General features: G+C 46.6%; 1 protein-coding gene across 1 annotated transcript in view; it reads right to left on the bottom strand.

The window, feature by feature from the left end:
• Positions 1-21569, bottom strand: part of WDFY4 (WDFY family member 4) — a 262564-nt gene that overhangs the window by 90891 nt on the left and 150104 nt on the right. Inside the window, exons 39-42 of the mRNA XM_069461073.1 lie at positions 19060-19137; positions 12923-13129; positions 11483-11534; positions 8805-8971 (exon numbers count right to left, since the gene is read on the bottom strand). Of these exons, the coding sequence (XP_069317174.1) occupies positions 8805-8971; positions 11483-11534; positions 12923-13129; positions 19060-19137 (504 nt within the window). The remainder of the gene's footprint in view (positions 1-8804; positions 8972-11482; positions 11535-12922; positions 13130-19059; positions 19138-21569) is intronic.

Genomic DNA, 21569 nt, shown 5'->3' with positions numbered 1-21569 from the left:
TGAACTCATCCTTTTTATCAGGAGCCCACTCCCATGATAACTAATCCTGTGATAATGGTGTTAATCCATTCATGAGGGGGGTGCCCTTGTAGCCTTATCACCTCTTAAAGGCCCCACCTGTTAATACTGTTACAATGGCAATGAAGTTTCCAACACATGAACTTTGGGGAACACACTCAAACCATAGCAGAGGGACAACAATCCACTGGGACATTCAATGGTAGCTCACACCAGCACATTCTCCTGAAGTCAGGCCTCAGTGGGTGCACCTACAAAGGAGAAGGTGAACTGCATGGTCTCTGAAGTCTTCAACAGCATTATTAGTCTGCATTTTATGGCAACACCCTAATTTTACAGGTAGGGAAACTGAGGTCCAGAGAGGTCATTGCAGGTACCCAGTAACAGAGCTGGTGATGTGTGCACTCCCTTACCTCTGTGTGTAGGGTGAGTCTGCTGCAAAGACACCTTCAGCCCTGGTCCCATTTATCATCTGCTCTCTTCCTACATCTTCTGCTGGCCTCAACCATGTCCCAATACATCTGTTAGTATCAGCATTTGGAACAGTGTTCTCATTTTTCAAAAAGTACAGATTGCTGAGAAAAGGTTAAGTATCAAAAAAGGGAGAGGCTATATAAATTATACTATGTTGGCTACCTATGAATTCTGGTATCTAATCTTTCTACCTTGACCACGTTTAGATGAAGCATTCAGTCATTCTAAGAATCAAATAAATGTATCAATCAAAGAATTGCTTTAATAAAAACAATGAGATGCTATTTTATATACACACGTTTATATACATATATATATATTTGGCAAACATGAAAAGGAATATAATGCATGGATCTCTCTATATAAATATGTTTCTCAGTTTGAGACAAGGAGCAGGGATGCCCCCTGCCTGCCTGCCTGTGCCACTTCCACAGCGAGCCTGCAAACAGCCATCCTGTGTGCAGACTCGGAGGAGACCAGGTGGAAACGGCAATACGTTTGCTCTTGTTTGGTGACATCAGTGTAATATGAAACATATTGCAAGTCCCAAGGACTGTTCAAAGCACAATGTTTACCACAACAAATGAGGATCCGCTCATTGGCAAATGATTGAAATTGGAGAATATTTCTAGCCAAGGTAGTTCTCAATATTGTAAAATCTGCACTATGGATCTTGGGCATTTATTCAATAAGTTAGTATGTATAGAATATTCTTGGCAGCTTGATAAAATTCACATTCCAAAGCTACATCCCCAGAAGCAATTCAACAAGTGCAGAGTGGGGCCCTAGAATCTGCATTTTAATAAGCAGCCCAGGAGACTCTGATGCAGGTGCTCTGAAGACCGTACATCGAGAAACTGACCCATGGGCACCAGCTAGGCTAAGAAAGATAAGCTTTCACCTGATGTCAGCATATTGCTCATAATTCACTCATCCTTTTGTTCATTCATTCATTTAACAGATACGTATTACGTGTTTAGCATGTGCCCCACACCCTGGTAGGCACAAAGGGAAAAAAAACATGCCTTCAAGAAGTTTATAGTCTAACAATCGACTCTCCAGGCACAGTGTGGGAGCGGAAAGCATAGGCACTCCGGGAGCACAGAGGAGGGTGCCTGACCCAGACTGAGGTGGGAGAGGGGCAGAAGTGACATCAGAGAAGTGGTTCCGGAGGAGGTGACCCTGAGGCTGGGTCTAGGAGTTAGAAGATCAAAAACACGGGAGGGGCATTCCCAGGCACAAAGTTTTGAAGCAGCTGAACATATTTGGAGATTACAGGTAGTTCTGTACAATCAGAATAAAAAGTCAGGGATGTGTGCATGTGTGTGTATGTTTGTGTACACATGTGTATGTGTGTACACGTGTGCATGTGTGTGCACTTGTGTTTATGCATGCAAATCAAAGAAATCAATGAAAGAATACACATGATTGTGTATTCATGTGCATGTGTAAGGGTGAGTGAGGCAAGTCCAGTGATGCTGTAGGGCCGGCTCAGAAACAACCTTATGAACAGAGTATGACACTGAGAGTCTCAGAGGTATTACGTAGGGATGACACGTGCACTTTGCATTTCAGAAAGTTACGGTGATTTACCCAGACAGGAAGTTACTACATGGAAATGTTAACACCATTTTTCACCTTCTACAAACAGCCTCAGCTAAAAATACCTGGAAGGAGTTTGTGGGAGACCCCTTACTTTGCTGTCAAGAGCAAAAATATCTCTATTTGAGCTGGTTGTTTCCATTATACCAAGGTCAAATTCATATTTTATATTGAGTTTGTATGAAAAAATGTCCAATGTTTAATTTTTCCTGCAATCAAAGAGAACAACAGCAAAAACAAGCCATCACTTGAGTTCTGACTCTGGATTAGGACTGGAAACAGAATGGAGGGTTACAAGGGACCGTCCCCAACCATGCGGTGACTGACGTGGGCCCATAATTAACATACATTAAATCAATCATTCCTCATGTCAGAGCTGTTTGCAGAGAAATGAGTTTGTGGTCCTGGGAATCATTAATCAATGATGCGAAGGTGGCACAGAATAATTGAATAATTACTGTCCGAGGTATCAGAACTCTAACGTTCATACAAAGAAATGAGTTAATCTGCGGCCACCCAGGAGCCCCAGGACTTTCAGCTTCCCCCAGGGCAGGACTGTGCCTGTAGTTCCAGAGGCCTCTGCCAGGGCTGGATGCCTGGAAGGTAGTCATGCCCTGGAACATTCCTGGGCTGCATGCATAAGAAAAGCCATAAAGGCAAGCACTTCTGACATGGCAGGAGAGGAGCCAGGACCCTGTTGCCAGAGCAAGGACACACAGCGTTCACACCCCTGCCCTGGGCCTGCTTCACTTAGAAATTGAGAAAAAGCAGAAGGCCCACAGGACTCATGGTGGCATCTGAGTTAGGGGAAGGCCCAGGTTACAACTAATGCTTGCCACAAAATGCCTCCACATAGGCCAGTGGTGTAAATGCAGAGGCTGTCCCCTGCAAGCACATGCACGCATGCATGCACACACACCTGCCTTGGGCAAATTTTCTGCATGTTTGCTTTAACATTTTCAAGGTTCAAAGGTCAGTGCACCCATCCTTCTCTGCTCAGCTCCCAGTTCCTGTCCTTGACAAAAAGCCAAAGTGGCCAGGGCTAAGGCAGGAGGGCAGGTTGGCATGTGTTCAGCATGTACTGTCCCAGGCAGAGATGCAGTGTTGGGGGCGGGGTGGGGACCTGGAGGCTGCCTGCACTAGCATTATCCAGAACTGCTACAGAGGAAGCACACGGGGCCTGGGGCCAAATCTCCAAGCCCAGTATGGGCAGGCTGCCAAGGGACAGGGCGGTGGAGAGTTTATGTAACTTGCCCAACACAGAGAGTTGGGAGACAGTAGAGAGGGGGAACAACCACAGGAACTGAGAGTAAGAGAGCTCTTAGTTCAAACCCCAGCAATCCCAGCCAGCAGCACCCTGGGCTCCGCTTTTGCCATCTGTATAACGGAAGTGATAAGGCCTCCCTCACAGGGCCACAGTGAGGTCAGATGAGACGTCATATGAAAAGCACACAAAGGAAGGGTTTGTGACATCCAGCTATTGGCATTTTTGCTAATAATAGCAATACCTCCATGGTGGCGGTATTGGATTTGGCACAGCAGCCTGTCCCAGTGCAGCCATGCCCCTCCTGCCCCCAGGAGCCAGGTCCCCCAGGGCATGCCACCCCTCAAGCTGGGTCCAGGTCGTGGCTGCAGGCAGGCTGGCCCTCCCTGAGCCCCCACACGGGCCTCAGCCACACCCGGCTGGCTCCCCGTGGCGACCTCCGCACTCAGGCAGCCTGCCTTCAGGCTGAGCCCTCCATTTCAGCAGATCTTTCCAGAGCATATGCCCTGCCTGTGGGGAAGGGAGAGGCAAGGATGAAACTAAGCCTGTCCCTGCCTTTGAAGAAGTCACAGGCAGCCTCAAAAATAATCACAGTCCTGTGGTAAGGGGCGCTGGATGAGGCCCAAGGGATGGAGCCGCCAGCCGTGCCCTGGGTAGGAGTGCGCTGGGGACAGGCTCATGCAGAGGAGGCCTCTGGGCTGTGGGGGATCCATGAGTGGTGGGCAGAGTGGGCTGTGTGGATCTGGCTGGGGGAGGTGTGGGGAGGAGGAGGAGCAGGGCCAGGCCACGGAGGCCCCGTATGTCCCACCCGCCAGCCAGGGCCCTGCCCCACTGAGCTCTCCAGTCTAGAGAGGAACCACATTCCTCCGGCCCAAGGATTTTCAGGTTCTCATGATTCCTGGGGCCTGCGTCCTCGTGTCCTCCCTGCCTTGTGCTTTCAATGCAGCAGTCCCGCTGCTTGCACTGCACATCAGTCTAGGCCCCAATCCCAGTGACTTCCCTCTTCCTCACAAAATCTTGCATTTTGTGGTGGATGTTGGAACTCTGAGAGGGGCCCCATCGCAGCTGGTCAGGTCTCTGGTGGGCTCCGCTCTGACCCTCTGTCTCATCCTCCACCATCTTGGTGGAATACCCAGACCCATTCAGACCCCCGGCATCTCCCGTTCTGCCCAAGCACTCACCACTCATTTCCGCCACACAGGAACACTGGCCTAAACAGGAGCACTTCATCGTTTCACTGACAGGGCCCTTTCCCGCCTCCTCAGGGCCATGTCGTAGGTGCCAGGTTCTCACAATGCTCTTTCTTACTTCTTGAAGTGTGGGGACAGAGCCTAAGGTCCTGTTACATGAGCAGCAACAGCGCAGCAGTAACTAACAGCAGATACGGGCCACTGAGCGCTCCCTCCTCACGGGCTGTGGAGCATCGGGCAGGGACACACAGTGCCTCATGGATCTTTGTCACAGACTACTGAGAAAAGGTGCAGAGCCCCACCCTAGAGACAGAGAACATGGGGCTCAGGGAGGGCTCTGTTCCTCACACGGACGCTGGGCCTGTCAGTAGCGGAGGTAGAACTGGGAACTGGCCGGGGTCTGTGCCCCATCTGCCTGTAGCCTCCGCCCCTGCTTTCCGCCCGGCCTGCACCTCCAGGGTACAGCTGCCTGCTGCGTCAGCGCCACTGACCGTGGGCAAACTCAGGCCAGCTTGGGAACCAGCCTTTCCCACAATTCACCGTGAAACTGGAAGCAACAGCTCAACCCAAGGAAACGGATCAAAACAATTCATGCAAGGAACAGATGTCCACCCAATGTCAAGATTCACCTTGTAGCTGCCCAGTCTCTGGTTCCTGGGAGTGGACACTCACGTGGGCTCACACAGCTGGCCCCTCTCAGCAGGCACAAGGACACTGGGCGCTAAGTGGGAGCAGGACAGCTCCCGTTCTCTCCCTCCCCACCGCCTGCTGGGTTTCCCACGCGCCTGTCTGCACATCCTGGGGATCCCCAGCTACAGCAAACTGCATGTGGCATTTCTGACAGCTCCTGCTGAGCGACAGGGAGGCCAAGGAAGACTGAAGCTTAAATACAAGGCAGGGGAGGATGAGAGGAGAGCCCCTTCTTGGCTCTGTCCTGCCTCGGGGGCAGGGAAAGTCAGTCACCTGTTGGCTTTAGACCTTCCCCCCACCCCCACAAAAGACCCCCGAGGGAAATGTTACTGGGTAGGATAATCAGCAAAAACAAGACTCTCGGAGCCCAACAAATGTCAAAGGCACCTGCGGGCTCTAAGAGGCTGGGCTGGGATTCTTTAAACTCCAGACCTTGCCCTCAGCCCAGCCAGGTCAGGGCTGGAACCCCAGGCTGGCCTTGCAAGCACATGGGATTCAGGCCATCTGCAGAGGCTCTCCTAGAAAGCTGAGGATGTGCACCGGGTAGACAGTGGGCCTGGGTGATTCCAAACTGGCAGGCAGTATTCCAGAGAAATCCCTGAGAGCCTCATCCCTGGCGGTGCCATCCAATGCTCAACTGGGTACTGCTCGGAAGGGACTTTGCAGATGAAATTAAGGTTACGAATCAAATGACCTGAAAATAGGGAGATCACCTGGATTATCCGGTGAGCCCAGGGCAATGCCCTGAGCCCTAAGCAGCAGAAGAGGCCGTCAGCGGGCGTTGGTCAGACAGGCGGTGCCGTGGGAGCAGGGGGCAGAGGGCCAGCGAGATGCAAAGGAGGGGAGAAGGGCTTTACCAGCCACGGGAGCTTATGGAGGGAGGAGGCCACGAGGCAAGGGAGGTGGACGCCCTCGAGAAGCCGACAGCCACTCTGGCAGACAGCGGCGAGGAAACGGGGCCTTGGACTGACAGAAGCGGGGAACTGGGTCCTGCCGACACCTGATTGGGAAAGGATTCACTCCCAGAGCCTCCGGAAAGAAATGCAGCCCTGCTGCCGCCCTGGGTTTCAGCCTCTGAGACTCCAGGAGAAACCAGCAGGCCCCGTTTTGCCTGGACTTGTGAGATAATAAATGTGTGTTGTCTTAAATCACTAAGTTTGCGGTGATTTGTTCTGCCAAAGACAGGAACCTAATATAAAGCATTGCCATTGTTCTCCTCTCAGCACAGCAATGACAAGAACCAACATGAGACACCATATAACCCAGTCTTTCCTTCCCTACCAGCAAGGAGGCAGGGACGGCTGGGACCTGGCGTCGTTTCTCGGCCTTGCCGCCGCAGACCCTGCAGGGTGTCCAGCGGTGTCCCTGGCCTTTGCCCACTAGATGCCAGTGGCACCACCCCCAGCCATGACAACTAAAAATGTCTCCAGACATTGGCAAATGTCCCCTGGGGGGTAAAGTTGTCCCTGGATGAAAACGGTTACTTTATATAATCCTTCAAGGGCATAAGGCAAAGAGAAGTTATTATAGAAAGCAAGCATGGGTTTCTTAGCTGTTTTTATAACTAAATAGCCACCTACTTACGTGAGCATGTTAATATATTGATATATCCCAACCATTATCCACTGTTGGTCCTCGGCAGCTGGATATCATGAATACACATACATACATATGTATATATGTGTGTTACATATGTATTTAATAACCATTTTTAAAAATTTCACACACTAGACATATAATACTTCCATAATCAAAGTAAAATGCATGTGAATGTAACAAATCTTCACTCATCAGTGTTTACCAACCGGCTGCTCCAGGCACACCTGAGGTTAGGCCTCTGGGGTCCCCGCTGCAAGCAGGATCAATAGTGACAGAGGCAGACGGGGGAGGTGTGGACAGTAACTCTGTGTCGGCAGCAATGCAGGAGGCAACACACGGGCAGCAGAGATAGCAATGAGGAGAGACCAGTTCTCCAGGTCTCAGAGTAGAAGCAGCCAAGATCAACTCCAGAGAGCTGGTTGCTGGGGTCCAGTGTGCAGGGCACTGCAGGTAGACGGGCACCTAGAAATGTGCTCTGTGTCTGGAGGCTTTGGTTATGCAGGTATAAGAAGGATGGCTTTGCTACGGGACTATGTTGCTTGAACTGTTGCCCAAATCTGAAAGCAGCAAAGCAGCTTGCTGGAAGTCCTGCAGCGGTCCATTTGGCCCATGCACCTCAAGCCAGCCCTCCTAATCCAACCCCTGGAAAGGGAAATCCCAGTTTAACACACCCCCGGAAAGGACGTGCTTCAGGGTCTGCCACTTGCTCACGCCCATCCTGGGCCCTCTGAGCTGGTTTCCTGCCCCTGGAAACCCAGGCTGCTCCCTCGGTAGGCCTTGGGTTAGGACTACTCTCTCCCACCCTGGGCCCAGACTAGTCCTCCGCTCTCACGTGCTCATCCCTGTGTGTCCCCACATGGCCCACTGGCCCTGCCCTGCCTGCCACTCCATTCTGCTGGGGCATCTCCTTCACCTACATCCCAACGGAAAAGCCCGGTCCACCCACGAGCCCCTGAGGCCCACCAGCCCTTAAACCACTCGACCTTTGGAAAGGCAAGAAAACTAGGCTTTAATGAGCACCTCACATGTGCCTGGTTCTGACCAAGTCTCTGTACTTCCTCCACTGCCCCACTGACGCCTAACCAGATGCTATCAAATGGTTACTATAAGCTCCATATTAATGACAGGAAAACTGAGGCTCCATTCCAAAGGTTAGGTGGCATACTGTTTAATAAATATGTGGCCAAGTTGGGATTTTAACTCAGGTTGGTTTTACTCTAAGATATATGCTTCATCTTCCATATCATTCTTAGACTGTGATAAAAGGGGCCATTCTCTGGGTTCCTTTCTCTAGAGAGGCCCCTCTGAGTCCCCTTCTCTACAGAGGCCCCTCTAGCCATGCCAAGAGGACATGCACATTGAGATCCAGGGCTCCCCCAACCCATCTCCAGGCACCCAGGACCCTGGATGTCCCTGCCACCCAGTCCCCAGCCTACCCCCAGGCCTGTGCACACTTCATCTCCAAGGCCACCCTTTTAGAAGCTAACAGTGCCGTGAGTATGCTTATCCCTAAGCCTGAGGGGTAGCCAAGGGGAGACCAAGATGTGGAGATAGTTTGGACATGTGGGCTGGGGTACGCACCCACGGCTTCTCAAGGCATGGGCCCTCTCAGGGTGGTCAGATTGTACGCAGGGGGTCAAGGGAAAGAACTACAAGAAGGTCAAGAATTCTCAACTTGAAACTGGCCTCTCAGGTTGTTATGAAGGTCAAAGCAGGAAGTTAGGGCATATTTAATTAATAATTTTGTAGCTTGTTTTGTGCCTTTTAAATATTTCAACATAATGCTTATAGGTTTCCATCTGCACCCTTGCCCTGGGCCCACAAATTTAGGAACCTATCCCTTTGCTCATTGATTATTTAGTTGACAGTGTTTATCAAATAGAGATCTCACTCCCCAGGGGAGTGAAGAAAGCATGGTTCTCTCCTGCCTGACAATCTTAAAGAATAATCGCGATGGGGTATATTACCTTTTCTTGATCAAGAAGCTCTTGCAAAATAACTTGTCTTTCCTGACACAGCTCCAAGAAATCCTCTGAGTGCAGACTTTCGTGTAAGGCAGGGAAGAACGTCAACTGGGTGCAGTCCACGGCCACCTCGTCGGGCTCACTCTCAGCTTCCTCTGGTGTCAGCTTATCTGCAGCAGAATAGAGGGACACACGGTTTTGGTGTGAGCAGCCTGACATGGCGAGGGCTGGTGCTCAGCATGTGCTTCCGTCACTGACAGGAACTGCAAGTTTGCAGGGCAGAAGCGAACAGTGTGGATCTCTCACCATGCCCCTCCACTGCTTCCGGAACTGGACACCACCCATCGGACCCACCCTGGGTGTGGCCAACACACCTTCGAGTTGATTCATCCTGGAGGGCCCAGGTGTGCCAGGCCTGCTCCCCCACAGCTGTCCAGTGGCCACCAGGCAACTTTGCAAAACTTACCCTCACTAGTCAGTAAAGCAACTCCCTGGAGGCACATCAGGATTTGCTTTTTCTGAATTTCACTTTGTTCATGTTTTTGAAAGAGGTGGTTGGTTTTTTAATTATAGACAAAATATCTTCCTCTTGTAAAAAACTTGGAAAAGCCATGAATTTGTGAGAAATAAAACAAGTATCACCCATGCACCCAGTGACGGTGCTAATAGTAACAGTTCCCGTTCAGTGAGCCCTTTCTCTGTGCTGGATACTTGCGATGACATTGTTTTCCATCTAGTCCTACCTGGGTTGTAGATACCATTTCATCCTCACTTGACAAACGAAAAGATTGAAAAAGGCTAAGATCCTATGGCTACTAAGACGTGGAGGCAGAACCTGAACAAAGTTTCTCTGAGTCCAGAGTCTGGTGTGTTAATCTCTAGGATGTTTGGCTCCACTGTTTGCAATTTGGTTGATTTACTTTCAACATCTTTTCTGGACGTATCTGTGCGCGCACACACACACACAATTCTTTAACATGATAATAATAATAGTGAATTTATAGTTTTTCTTCTCTAATATTTTTTTCAATCAAGATTACATCATGAGCATTTTCCCATTCCATTAAAAGTTCTTGGAACTACTTAATTGGCTGTGTAATATCTATTATATGGCAATTTCATAATTAATTAATCCATCCCCTATCTTTTAAAGTTGCAGATGGTTTCTATTTCATGACTATACTGCACTGCAATCATCCGAGTGCACATCTAGACTTATTTCCTAAGGATACGCTTCTGGGCAGGGACATGTGGGTCCAAGCTAAGCACATAACTATGCAGATTCCCGGACTCTGCACCTCCACCACCTGTCCTGAGCTTCTGTCTGCCTGGAGCATGCGTGTCACTCATGACTGCAAAGCCAGCAGGTTATGGGCCATTTTCTTTGTGCCAAGAAGCTTGACCTCCTCCCCACCTGGGAGTCACACATCTGGGTGAATGAAAGTGTCTGCTGCTCACAGCAAACCCTCATAGGCTTTTTCCCGTACAGGGAGAACAGTCTTAGAGGAACAGGCAGCAAGGAAAGACAGGGTGGAGAACCACAGATCCTTTCTCCTCCCTTGGCTAAGCTCCTGACTCAGGGTCCACTCTGGAAACACCAAGGAGGCCCAGGGTCACAGGTACCCAGGGGCTCTGCATGTTGGGAACACAGAAGCCCCTGGCCATAGTCCACATGAAATCAGAACGTGCTTTCCACCACTGCACTCCCTGCACCCCCGCATCCGAGCGGCAGATCAGGCAGGCAATCATTCTGATGTTAGCATGGCGGGGCTGGGGCGGACAGGAGGGGACAAAGAGGTATTACAACGTCATCCTACGTTCTGTGCCACAATGGGACCCCCAAATCACCCTGAGATCAGAGCCCATCTGCTTGTGTTACTGCAGACCGGCAAGGTCGTAAGCTCAATGCAAACTCAGTTACTCAGCAGTGTATGAGACAAGCTGGACCAGCACTGAGAAGCTGTCACTGGGCTGAGGAGACACTGCCTGGGGCCTGGGCTACAGGGAAACTCACAGAGAGTGTTCAAACCAAAAGGCAGTCTTTGGTGGAAAAACACAAAATTACACACACACACACACACACACAGTATATACATGTGTGTGTGTGTGTGTGTTTAGATGTGTTCGTGCCAAAAGGACCTCTGAAAATAAACCCCGTATTTTTAGCAAAGCAACTGAACCAAATTCCTTCATGATAATTATTCAAATAAAAAGTAAGTATGAATATCAAAAATGACTCTAAGAATTTTCTTCAAATTTGGAAAATAATGATTATATCCATAATTTTCATAATTATAGAATTCAATTTAAACAGTACTAACTACTTATTCCATCTGTTTTTATTCTAAAACATTTTATTGTCTTCCTCTGTTTTTGGTCACTTATTGAATACATATTTGAATTGTTTGGGGATATTTTTAAGGTCTCCTGGACAGAGCAAATTAACAAGATGGTCTCCTCTAGAAAATTCTTATTGTTGAAACCTTAATACAAGCATCTAGGTCTGGAATAGGTTCCTCTTTGGTCTGGAAACACAGTAAGGAAAAGAGTCTTATTGCTGCCTACTCTAGACTTGCAGCATTTTCTTCGTCTAAAATGTTAATTTAATATCTTTAGTGAGAAACTATATAAATCAATAATTGGCTTAATTATTAAAAGAAAAAAATAGATAAACTGAATACCTTGGTTTTCAGCATCTGTTTGAGAAATATCACCATTTTTGTCTTGGCTTTTCTGAAGTAAGACCAGAGAAAAGAGAAATTAAATCCTGGATACTCCACATACGTCCCCCACCCTCACCACACACAGATTCACAAACACACACGTACATGTGACCCCTTCAAATTACTCAAGACTCAGATTCAAGGGCAGAGAAATGCTAAATCCTAAAGGACCACAATAAAATGCAAGTATTAATGTTCCTGAGTCAAAGGGGAAAAAACCCACAGTCTTCCATTAAGTAAGACTTACAGTAATCACCAAAGATGATGCCAGGATGGGATTAAATAGCATACTGGCTGTCTGTGTGGGGCTACCCGGAGAGGGGACGGGGAGCACCTGGGGCTGGACCTCCTGCTGCACCAGAGCCCAGGTTTTGCAGCCAGTCTCCGGCTTTGTCACCGGCACAGCCAGCAGGCTACTGATTTTTCCTATCTCCAATTCCTAAGAACATTTTGAGGGAAAAAGGCTACATACCACCAAGTGTTTATTGACAATACTTAAAAAAATATAAATGTCTACTGAATAAATGAAATATAATTTCTATTAGGTTTTATAAAAGTTTAAAACACACTGGGGTTACAGACTAGAGAATAAACTCAACATTGTAGCTTGGGATGAACGCAGAAGGAAATACCGAACATTCCAGTGCTAGGAAGGTTGCCCTTTAGAATATTTTAAATCATGATTATTCAATGAGGACATAAAAACTATTAACAGATTTTTCTATATCCACTCCCCAATGAATCCAACTGGCTTCCCATCCTTTTTGATGGGAAAAACATGAGTTTGAAGACACAGCTCGAGCTTCATTACGGCAAACTCCCAGGGACCACCGGATGCTGTTGTTTGGGAAGCCAACATATCTTCGATTTTGTGTGGACTGAGTGGGTCACTCCCCAGGCTCAAACTTGCAGAAACAGCTGAGTTCCAGACATTTTCATCGTCAAACTTGCTACAGGATTTGCCTGTGCAATGATGCTCGTAGCAGCGTGGGTTGCACTCAAAGACAAAAACTTGTACAGGCAGACACGGGCCATTCCCTGTCTCTTTCCAAACACGTGCAGAGTATTCCACTGGACTGCTGTGGATTGCACTGTGGTACTGGGTCAGTGCACAGACGTGAACCACTCATTCACTCACTCGCTCACTTATCCGTCCATTCAGGCTGTAGTTACAGCATCCCTTCCAGCTATCTGGGAGGGTTAGCGAGTCTTTTCTTCTGTTAAATGACATCAAGAATAAATTACGGGGCTCTCTTAAATTTAACTGCATACATCATCTCTCCTAGATGAGATGTTTTCTCCGAGACGAAAACAACACAAGATGGGAAAGCTAAGGAGCTGCTTCCCTACACAGTGCCCGCCTGTAACCGTCACTGTCTTGCTGCACCCAGCTCCTACCTTGAGCCTTCCTGGGCTTGGGGCCTGCAGTGGAGACACGCGTCTAATGCGTTTCTTCATGCGGGCAGGTCCCTCTCTCCAGTCCAGCTCCCACCGGAGGCTGGGTGTGGCTTCTGCCCCCCGGCCCCACAAGCCCAATTCCCCAAAAAGCTGCTCCTGGATCCGGGCCCAGGCGTTGGCTGCCTTGATGTTGCCACATTTCCGCCTCTGGGAAACAGAAACACAATGTCACCTCTGGATACATTTTTCTCCTGGGCCTGGACCCAAACCTCCTAGGGTGAACAGGCCAAGTCTCCCTTAATTTTTTGAGAAATATACCCACTCTAGGTAGCCCTGAGCACCCTGAGGATGTTCAGTGTGCTCACTAGAGACAGGACCAGGCCAGGAGAAGGAAAGTTTCTCAGCTTTGAAATCGTTTAACCCCTGCTGGGGGAGAAGAAAACCATCTTTCCTTCAGCCTTCAGACCCATGAGACTGTTGGGTACCAGGCAGAGCCACAGGTCCCGAGTCCTGCAGCTGCCCATCAGTGGACACAGAATTTTCCTATGGTCCCTGCCCTTCAAAAATGCTCAACACACCACGCTTCTTCCAGGTGCCTGGGCTGAAAGTAGAGGGAAACTAGTGGCTCTCGTGACAAGTGGCTGATTTGAGCAAGTCGTTTCCGCCTCTGGACCTCAGAATCTCCAGCTATTAAATGAGAGGGCCTGTCATTAGGGCCTTTCAAATCTGAATATCTTATGATTCTAGAATGTCTAGGGGTTCTATAATGTTCATAGAAGCTAAAACCTTTCACATTAATGAAAATAATCCCACCTAATATCTATGAAGTCCTCACAGTTGGAGCATGTGGTCAATAAAAAATATTAATGCATCAACACCCCTAAACTGCTTTTATAGGCCACACTGAAGTTTCATGCATCATCTGTCAAAGAAATATTTCAGTTCAGTTTGGATAGTAAATCAACTTTGCAGGGTAAACTTTTGCAATTATTCAGATATTCAATGGCATTTGCTCTAAGTTTTAATTTTATTTTTTCAGAAAACAGAAAGGTGAAAGAGCTAATACACATCTTAGTTATACAGGAAGCATAACTTTACATGAATAGAAAAGACACTCATGGTCATGCATCAGGCTGAGCCCTCACCTGCTTTAGCTCCTTCCCCCTACCCACTGCCACCATGCAGAAGTGCTTCCTGTCATCCCCATGAAGACACTGAGTCAGGGAAGTGGCTTCCCCGAAGACCAACAGGTGGCCAAGCTGATATTTAAACCCAGTCTGTCGGATTCCAAAGCCTTCCTTGAGCTTGGGAGCTAGATTCCTTTGCTGGGGAGCTATTATCGTTTTATGAGCTTGTGGTTTCTGCTGACATTACTGCAAAGACCGGAGGACTTTTGGATCTAGGTCCTGCAGACCCGGGCCATTTTAAATGGGCAAATTGTTCTCAGAACTTGTCAGGAGGCATTCCCATGAAAACATGGCCGGGGGTACAGTGCCCAGCACGTGGGCTTTGGTGTCTGACAGACCTGGATCACCATGTTTCTGCAATTCACCAGCAGTTTAATCCGAAGGAAATTCAGCTTCCTCATTAGTCAGCTTTGGTTAATAATATTATCATAACAATAAAAAGACAAGCTTATGGAAAGATTAAATGATACAATATTTTCAAATGCTAATGTGGTGCCTCACCCAGCCTAAGTAACCAGTGCTATTAGTGTGAAAAAAAGCTTGTATTATTTCAAAGTAAGATTATTTTGTTTCTCTAAAGTCCTTAAATTAAGCAATTCTCCACCTGGAGGCTCCACCTGTGCAACCTGGAGGTGCACAGCCTCATAAGTCTTCATCGCAAGGCACATGTGCTGTCTTGAATGTCTGCAGCCAGACAGATGTGTGCCCGTGGTGGGATCCCTGGGAGAGGAGTGATGGTTTTGTCCATGACAACAAGTTACATGTGGCCCCAGGTCAGAGGATGTCAGATGACTAAACAGCAAAAGCCCTGAGTTCCCACACTCGCAAAGGTGTTCTGAAACGCCCATCTTTGTGCAGAGTGTAAGGTCCTCTCTCAGTCCAAGTGGGCCAAAGGCCTCACCTGAGACTCAGTCAGGGATTCTGCTATGTCACGAGCAGCTATGATTTTTGACTGAACAGCAGCCCTTGGGTAGCAGCACTTGGATTTTCCATTGGACAATCAGCCCTTCCCTACTTTCAGTCCCTGTTGCTTCAGCAGTGCCGACCCCACCCCTTTCTTTAGGGATGAACACTTCCCCTAGATCTCACTAATCCCAGTCGGTGTGAGTGCTTTGGGATGGGCAGATGGTGCGCTCTGGAGCCCAAGCAGAGGGAGCAGAGCACGATCTTGCTCTAGCTCTGCTCGCAGAGCACGGATACATGGATCAGAACACTATTTGAAGTTTGCTCTTCCCTGCATTTTTCAGTAAAACAAAACATTTGTTGCCTAAGACACTTTGAGTTGAGTTTCCAATTCGTGCATCCGCGAAAGTTGTGACAAATACTTAAGGAGTAGGCAGAGACCGAGCAAGAAATGGAAACAGCCCATTGGCCCCTAGAAAGCCCCAAAGAGAGTGGGACAGGAGAGTGCCCTGCACATGCTAATAGAAAGACCATTTCTGGGGTAGCAGGTTATCTCACAAAGAGCTTCAGGAAAGACTGTGTACGCAGGGTGGATAATTTCTGTAAATTATGTTAGAGATTCAATAAAAGAACAGGATGGCCTAAGTATGTAACATACAGGACAAGAGCAGCTGGAAGACAGAATGACAATGACTTGGACGAGACAAAGGGCATCTGAACAGGGCCAGAGGAGGGCAACTATTCTCGCCAGTACTTCTGGAGTGAGGAGAAATTGGCTGGGTAAGTGTCAGAGTTGCACGACTTGCTGTTGATAAAATGATGGAATATAATCAAGTGTGGGTTCACTTCCAGGGCACTGGGTAATGTCACCTTGTCGTGCCATGGGCTGTTGCTCTCTCCAGTGTCCTCTCAGTGTGGGTGACGTGCTGGGTGAGAGCAGCCTGGCATGGCCTGTCACTGATGGCCCCGCGGGCGGGGGCTCTGGGTCTCAGCATGCCAGCCTCCCAGAAGGGCCTCACTGGGTGCACCCAGGAGGAGTCATGCTTGGAGAACGAGGCAGATTTCACAAACCTGATTTCTGTCCTGAGTTTTGGCTGGACTTTTCTGAAAGTGGAGTGGGGGCTTGTGTTGGCCAAGACTGCCCCTTAAAAAAGCGGGGTGAATTCTCCAGACTGCATTATCTCTCGCAGACAGTGATTACATCTGGATTCTTTTAAACATCAAAACAATCTGTCTTAAATATTTAAACACTTGGAAAATATCCTTGTGGATTAGCCTCTAAATGCTGATTTTCTCAAAAAACCTCATTGAACAGAAAAACTCTGCACAACTTTCTCGAGCACTCCCTGAGCCCCAGTCAGGCCCCACTGGTGAAAATGAGACGGGCTAATGTTCCAGGAGGCTGCACCCTTCTGTTGGGAAATAGGCTGGGAGACCTGAAAGGTTTCAGGGGTTTTGCACGGCTTTGCCTTGAAGGAATCTGTGGACATGTTAGTTCACAGAATAGAAGCCGCTTCCAACAAGGGAGGCATCGTCAGAGGACGTTTGCAAAGCAACATTTCTTTGCTGCCGGCCATCGCCTTGAGCTTTTTTGCAAGGCAGAAGCTCGGTTTGGGTCCTTGGCGGAGAAGCTGATTAAAATGCCTGCCCAGCAGATAACGTACAGCTGGAACTATCCTAGACTACAAGGCTATTCCCGCTTCACTCCTGACTACATGTCTCTGTGTTTAGAAGAAGTAGATTAGAGTAGTACACAGACTCAGTGTTCTCATTTTATACATTTTATCTTTAATTTGTATGCTCAACTAGATCTGTTTCTAACTTAGGGCTTAACGTGCTTATCTTAGAAAAATTGTGTAACCGTCTATTCTTGTAGACAGAATTAGGTAAGGTTCCCCTGGAAACCTCAAAAAATGAACTGTACACGTAATTCTCTAACAAAAGACAACTATTTGCTGTAACAGTAAATACTGATGCGGGACTTCACTCGTGGTCTCACAGTTCACGGGAGTGCTGGAGAGGACCCCTAACTCCCCCATCATTTAAACTGCACTTTGTCTCCGTCTCAATCATTTCTCCATCTATGTTATTTCTTTCTTTATTTCCCATTATTTCCAAATCCCTTGCGACGATCCTGCCTTGGGACCTGTTTTTCTGGGAGAGTAGCTAACTCCCGGCACCCTTCCTTCCGGGCTTGGAGCCTCTGCTCAGGTCCCATCCTTCCACATAAACCTGTCATCTCACAAAGTTCAGCAGAAATTCACAAAGGGCCCCAGAGCACAGCTCTCCTAGCCACCACCATGTCTTCCAGGCTCTTCTAACCATAGGAACATAAATGGTCACGCTCTTGATCAGATACCAGTTTGCAAGTCTAGATAAACAACATCCTCTGTCCTGGATGACACAATGGTGATGAGGGTGTCCACAAATAAAGGATGCAATCCTGTACAATGAGGGAGAGGGAGATAAATTTAATGGCAAGTGAATTTACCAGCCGCATTGCTAGTCCTGAATAAAATCAGCAAATCCGTGTGGTGGGGCACTGACATGCAAAGGTCTGTCCAGTAAGGCAGATGACACCTTTGTAAACCTGCTCTCTCACACCCGTGTGTCCAAAAAGCTGCTGCTCCCGTTACTGGGGACAGCCTAGGAGGGTATGTTGCTAGACTGTGTGTTTCCAGGCTGCAGGCCACACATCTAATGAACCCCTCTATCCAGGCATGTGTCGTGGGCTCCCAAACCAGATTACCATCCCAGGCACACTAACGGTTCCTTACACTCCATCACTCCTTTCCTGTGGTGTGGGCCTTGTCACCATGTCTTCTGAGTGTTTCTTTACTCTTTGTCCCCCCCATCAAAGTTTAAGCATCTTCAAGGCAGAGAAGTATCATCATAATCTCTGTATTTTATATACCTTGAACTGGCTTTGGAACAGAGAAATTGCTCAGTAAATAATATAATTAATCAGGGTTTAAGACTGTATATTGTATTCTATTATTAGCAATCTTTCAAAAAAAATTCTATTGTTAACAATATCACCAACTAAAAATTCACTTCTTAGCCATTCCACAGACACATAGGGTATCCCCATTCTCTGCCACCCATAGCCTGAGGGCTTCACACTTGCTCTTCAGTCTTCACAGTTGGGAAGTATTATCCCACCTTGCAGATGAGGACACTGAGGCCCAAGCACCAGGAAGGGGCAGAGCTGGGATGCAAACAGGGCTCTGGCCGGCAAGACAGCCAGTGCCCTTTGCCTAGACTGTACAGGAGTCATGCCCAGACACGGGCCTTAAATATCCAAGCCCGCCCTTGTCAGTGACAACCCACTGCGCTTAGGATAAAATGCACAAATCCTAATGTGGCACAAGCCCTGTCTGCTCTGGCCTCTGCTTCCTCTTCACCCTGTCCCTTCTCAGCACAGGTCCTCCCCGTCCCTTCTTCCTCCAGTGAGTTGACGACATCCAGTCTTTCCTGCCTCAGGACCTTCACACATGCTCTCCCCTAGCCAAAAACACTCTTCCCCCAGTGCCTCTGCCCATACTCCTCCTTCTTCAGCTCTCAGCTTAAAGGTCACTTCCTTGGAGAGGACCTCTGACCTGCCCAAATTAGATTCCTCCCCCATTATACTCTCTCATTGTACCTGTGCTTTCCCCATCTAGCGCCCCTCAAAAGTTATACTTGTCTATTTATTTTTGAAGTTATTTAGTGTATATCCTTCCTTCACAGTGAAGTTACCTGAGAGTGAGGCCCAGGTCTACATGCTTGCTCCAAGCTCCCGGCAGGGTGTGAGCTCCCTGGGCTCTTGATAGCTATTTACTGAGTGGATGAATGAGCAGCTGAATGGATGGACACAAGGCCTGTTTCCCAAGCCTATGGTGCAGGTCATGAAAACAAACCTGAATCATTAATGACCATTTCCTTTACTTAAACTGAAGGCTCTTGTGATTTTTTTTTTTTCAGGTTCAAGGTCCTTGCGATTCTTTTTCCAAGTTCCTGGTGGATCCCAGTATATTGTGTAGAGAAAAGGTATGTTTTGTTTCTTACCTGTACATGGTCTTTATAGAAAGATGCATATAGCTCCTGTCCTCTTCTTCTGTAGTTCTCTATACATGACACAAAGTCCTGGAGAGAAAACAAGTCACAGCTTAATGATAGATGTGATTTTAGATAAGAACTTCTCTCTATGCTGACCAATTGCCAGGGAAAATAATGGTTTCAGGATTTGTTGGTCAAATCATTCACAACCACATAAACAAAGACTTCACCTATGCTGATATGCTCATACTAACACATTCAAATACATGTTTATGGGTTATTTCCACTTTCACTTATGAAGAGCTAGCTTGTAGGGGCTCAACTTTCCTCCCAAAAATAACAACATAAGTCTACATTTGAACAATCTGCTGTAAGACAGAGTTCCAAGAGAACTAAGATTTGAGGAGCCAAGATCCTAGAGAGAAAGAAAACTCACTGAGGTGAGTTTTATGCTTTGTTTTTCTTTCTGGCCCTTGAAATATTTACAAATTTTCAAATAGCACAAGAGGCTGAGAAGCTGAGGCCATAAAATAAACCCCAGTAAATTTAAAAAGATAGACATAATACAAAGTGTGTTCTCAGATGACAATGGAATAAAATTAGAAGTTGGCAGAAAAAAAACTTGGCAAAATCAAAACTAAGTATAAATTGAATAACACACTCCTAAATAACCAAGCATCAAAGAAGAAACAAAAGAAAATACTTGAGAGTAAAACTGAAGACATAACATACCAAAACATCTAGGGTATAACTAAAGCACAACATGGAGAGGAATTTACAGGTGTAAATGCCTACATTAAGAAAAAAGAAAAACCTTAAATCAATATCTGAATCTTTCACCTTAAGGCACTGGGAACAAAAAAGAGCAAACTAAACCTAAAACAAGCAGAATGAAGGGAATAATAAATATTAAAGCAGGAAGTAATGAATTACAGAATAGAAAAACAATGGACAAAATTAATGAAACCAAAACAAAATCTGGTTATTTGGAAAGATCAACAAAATTGGCAGCCTTTAGCTAAATTGACCAAGAAAAAAGAGAGAAGGATAAAATTACAAGGATCAGAAATGGAAGAGTTGACATTACTACTGACCTTACAGATGATTTTTAAAAAGGATTATAAAGAAATACTATGAACAACTATATGCCAATAAATTAGATCGCTTAGATGAAATGGAAAAAATTCTTAGAAAGACACAAATTATCAAAACTAACTCAAGAAGAAACTAATAATCAAAATATACCAATAACAAGTAAAGAAAGGAAATTAGTAAAACCAAACCAACAAACAAAGAAAACCTATCCACAAGGAAAATCCAACCCAGCCCCAGATGGCTTCACTGCTGAATCCTGCCAAACACTTAGTGAAGAATTAATGCCAGTTCTTCACAACTCTTCCAAAAATTAGAAGAGAAGGGAACACTCTCCAACATATTCTACAAGACCAGTTATTACCCTGATACAAAAACCAAAAAGACATCACAGGAAGAGTACAGACCAATATCTTTTATATATATAAATATATATTTGCACATATACATTTACATATATGTATGCAAAAATCCTCACCAAAATACTAACAAACTGAATCCAGCAAGATATAAAAAAAATTATACACTATGACCAAGTGAGATTTATCTCAGTAATACAGAGTTAGTTTAACATCTCAAAGTAATTAATGTAATACAGTACATCAATAGAATAGAAAACAAAAACCACATTTCAATATACACAGAAAAATATTTGACAAAATATAAAATCCTTTCATGACAAAAAATGTCAACCACCTAGGGAAAAAAAGCAGCTTTCTCAATCTCATAAAGGGCAACTACAAAAAACCCACAGCTAACATCATACTTAGTACTGAAAGACTGGTTGCTTTTGCCCTAACATCAGAAATAAGACAAAGATGTCCACTCTCAATATTTCTAGTCAACATTATACTGGAAGTTCTAAACTGGACAACCAGGCAAGAAAAACAAATGGAAGCCATCCAAATTGAAAAGGAAGAAGAAAAAAATATCTCTAGATGGCATGATTCTATATATAGAAAATCCCAAATAATCCATAAAAGAACTACTAGAACTAATAAATGAATTAAACAAAATTGCAGGGTGTAAGATCCAAATGCATAAATCAGTTGTGTTCCTATACACCAGCAATGAACAATCCAAAAAATGATAATAATAATTAAGAAATCAGGCCGGGCGCGGTGGCTCACGCCTGTAATCCTAGCACTCTGGGAGGCCGAGGCGGGTGGATCGCTTGAGGTCAGGAGTTTGAGACCAGCCTGAGCAAGAGCGAGACCTCGTCTCTACTAAAAATAGAAAGAAATGATCTGGCCAACTAAACATATATATAGAAAAAATTAGCCGGGCATGGTGGTGCATGCCTGTAGTCCCAGCTACTCGGGAGGCTGAGGCAGTAGGATCACTTAACCCCAGGAGTTTGAGGTTGCTGTGAGCTAGGCTGACGCCACGGCACTCACTCTAGCCCGGGCAACAGAGTGAGACTCTGT

The sequence above is a fragment of the Eulemur rufifrons genome, chromosome 28, assembly GCF_041146395.1.
Source record: "Eulemur rufifrons isolate Redbay chromosome 28, OSU_ERuf_1, whole genome shotgun sequence".
NCBI classification, from domain to species: domain Eukaryota; kingdom Metazoa; phylum Chordata; class Mammalia; order Primates; family Lemuridae; genus Eulemur; species Eulemur rufifrons.
The sequence above is the reverse complement of the archived record's forward strand: the minus strand, read 5'-3'. Positions and strand labels throughout refer to the sequence as shown.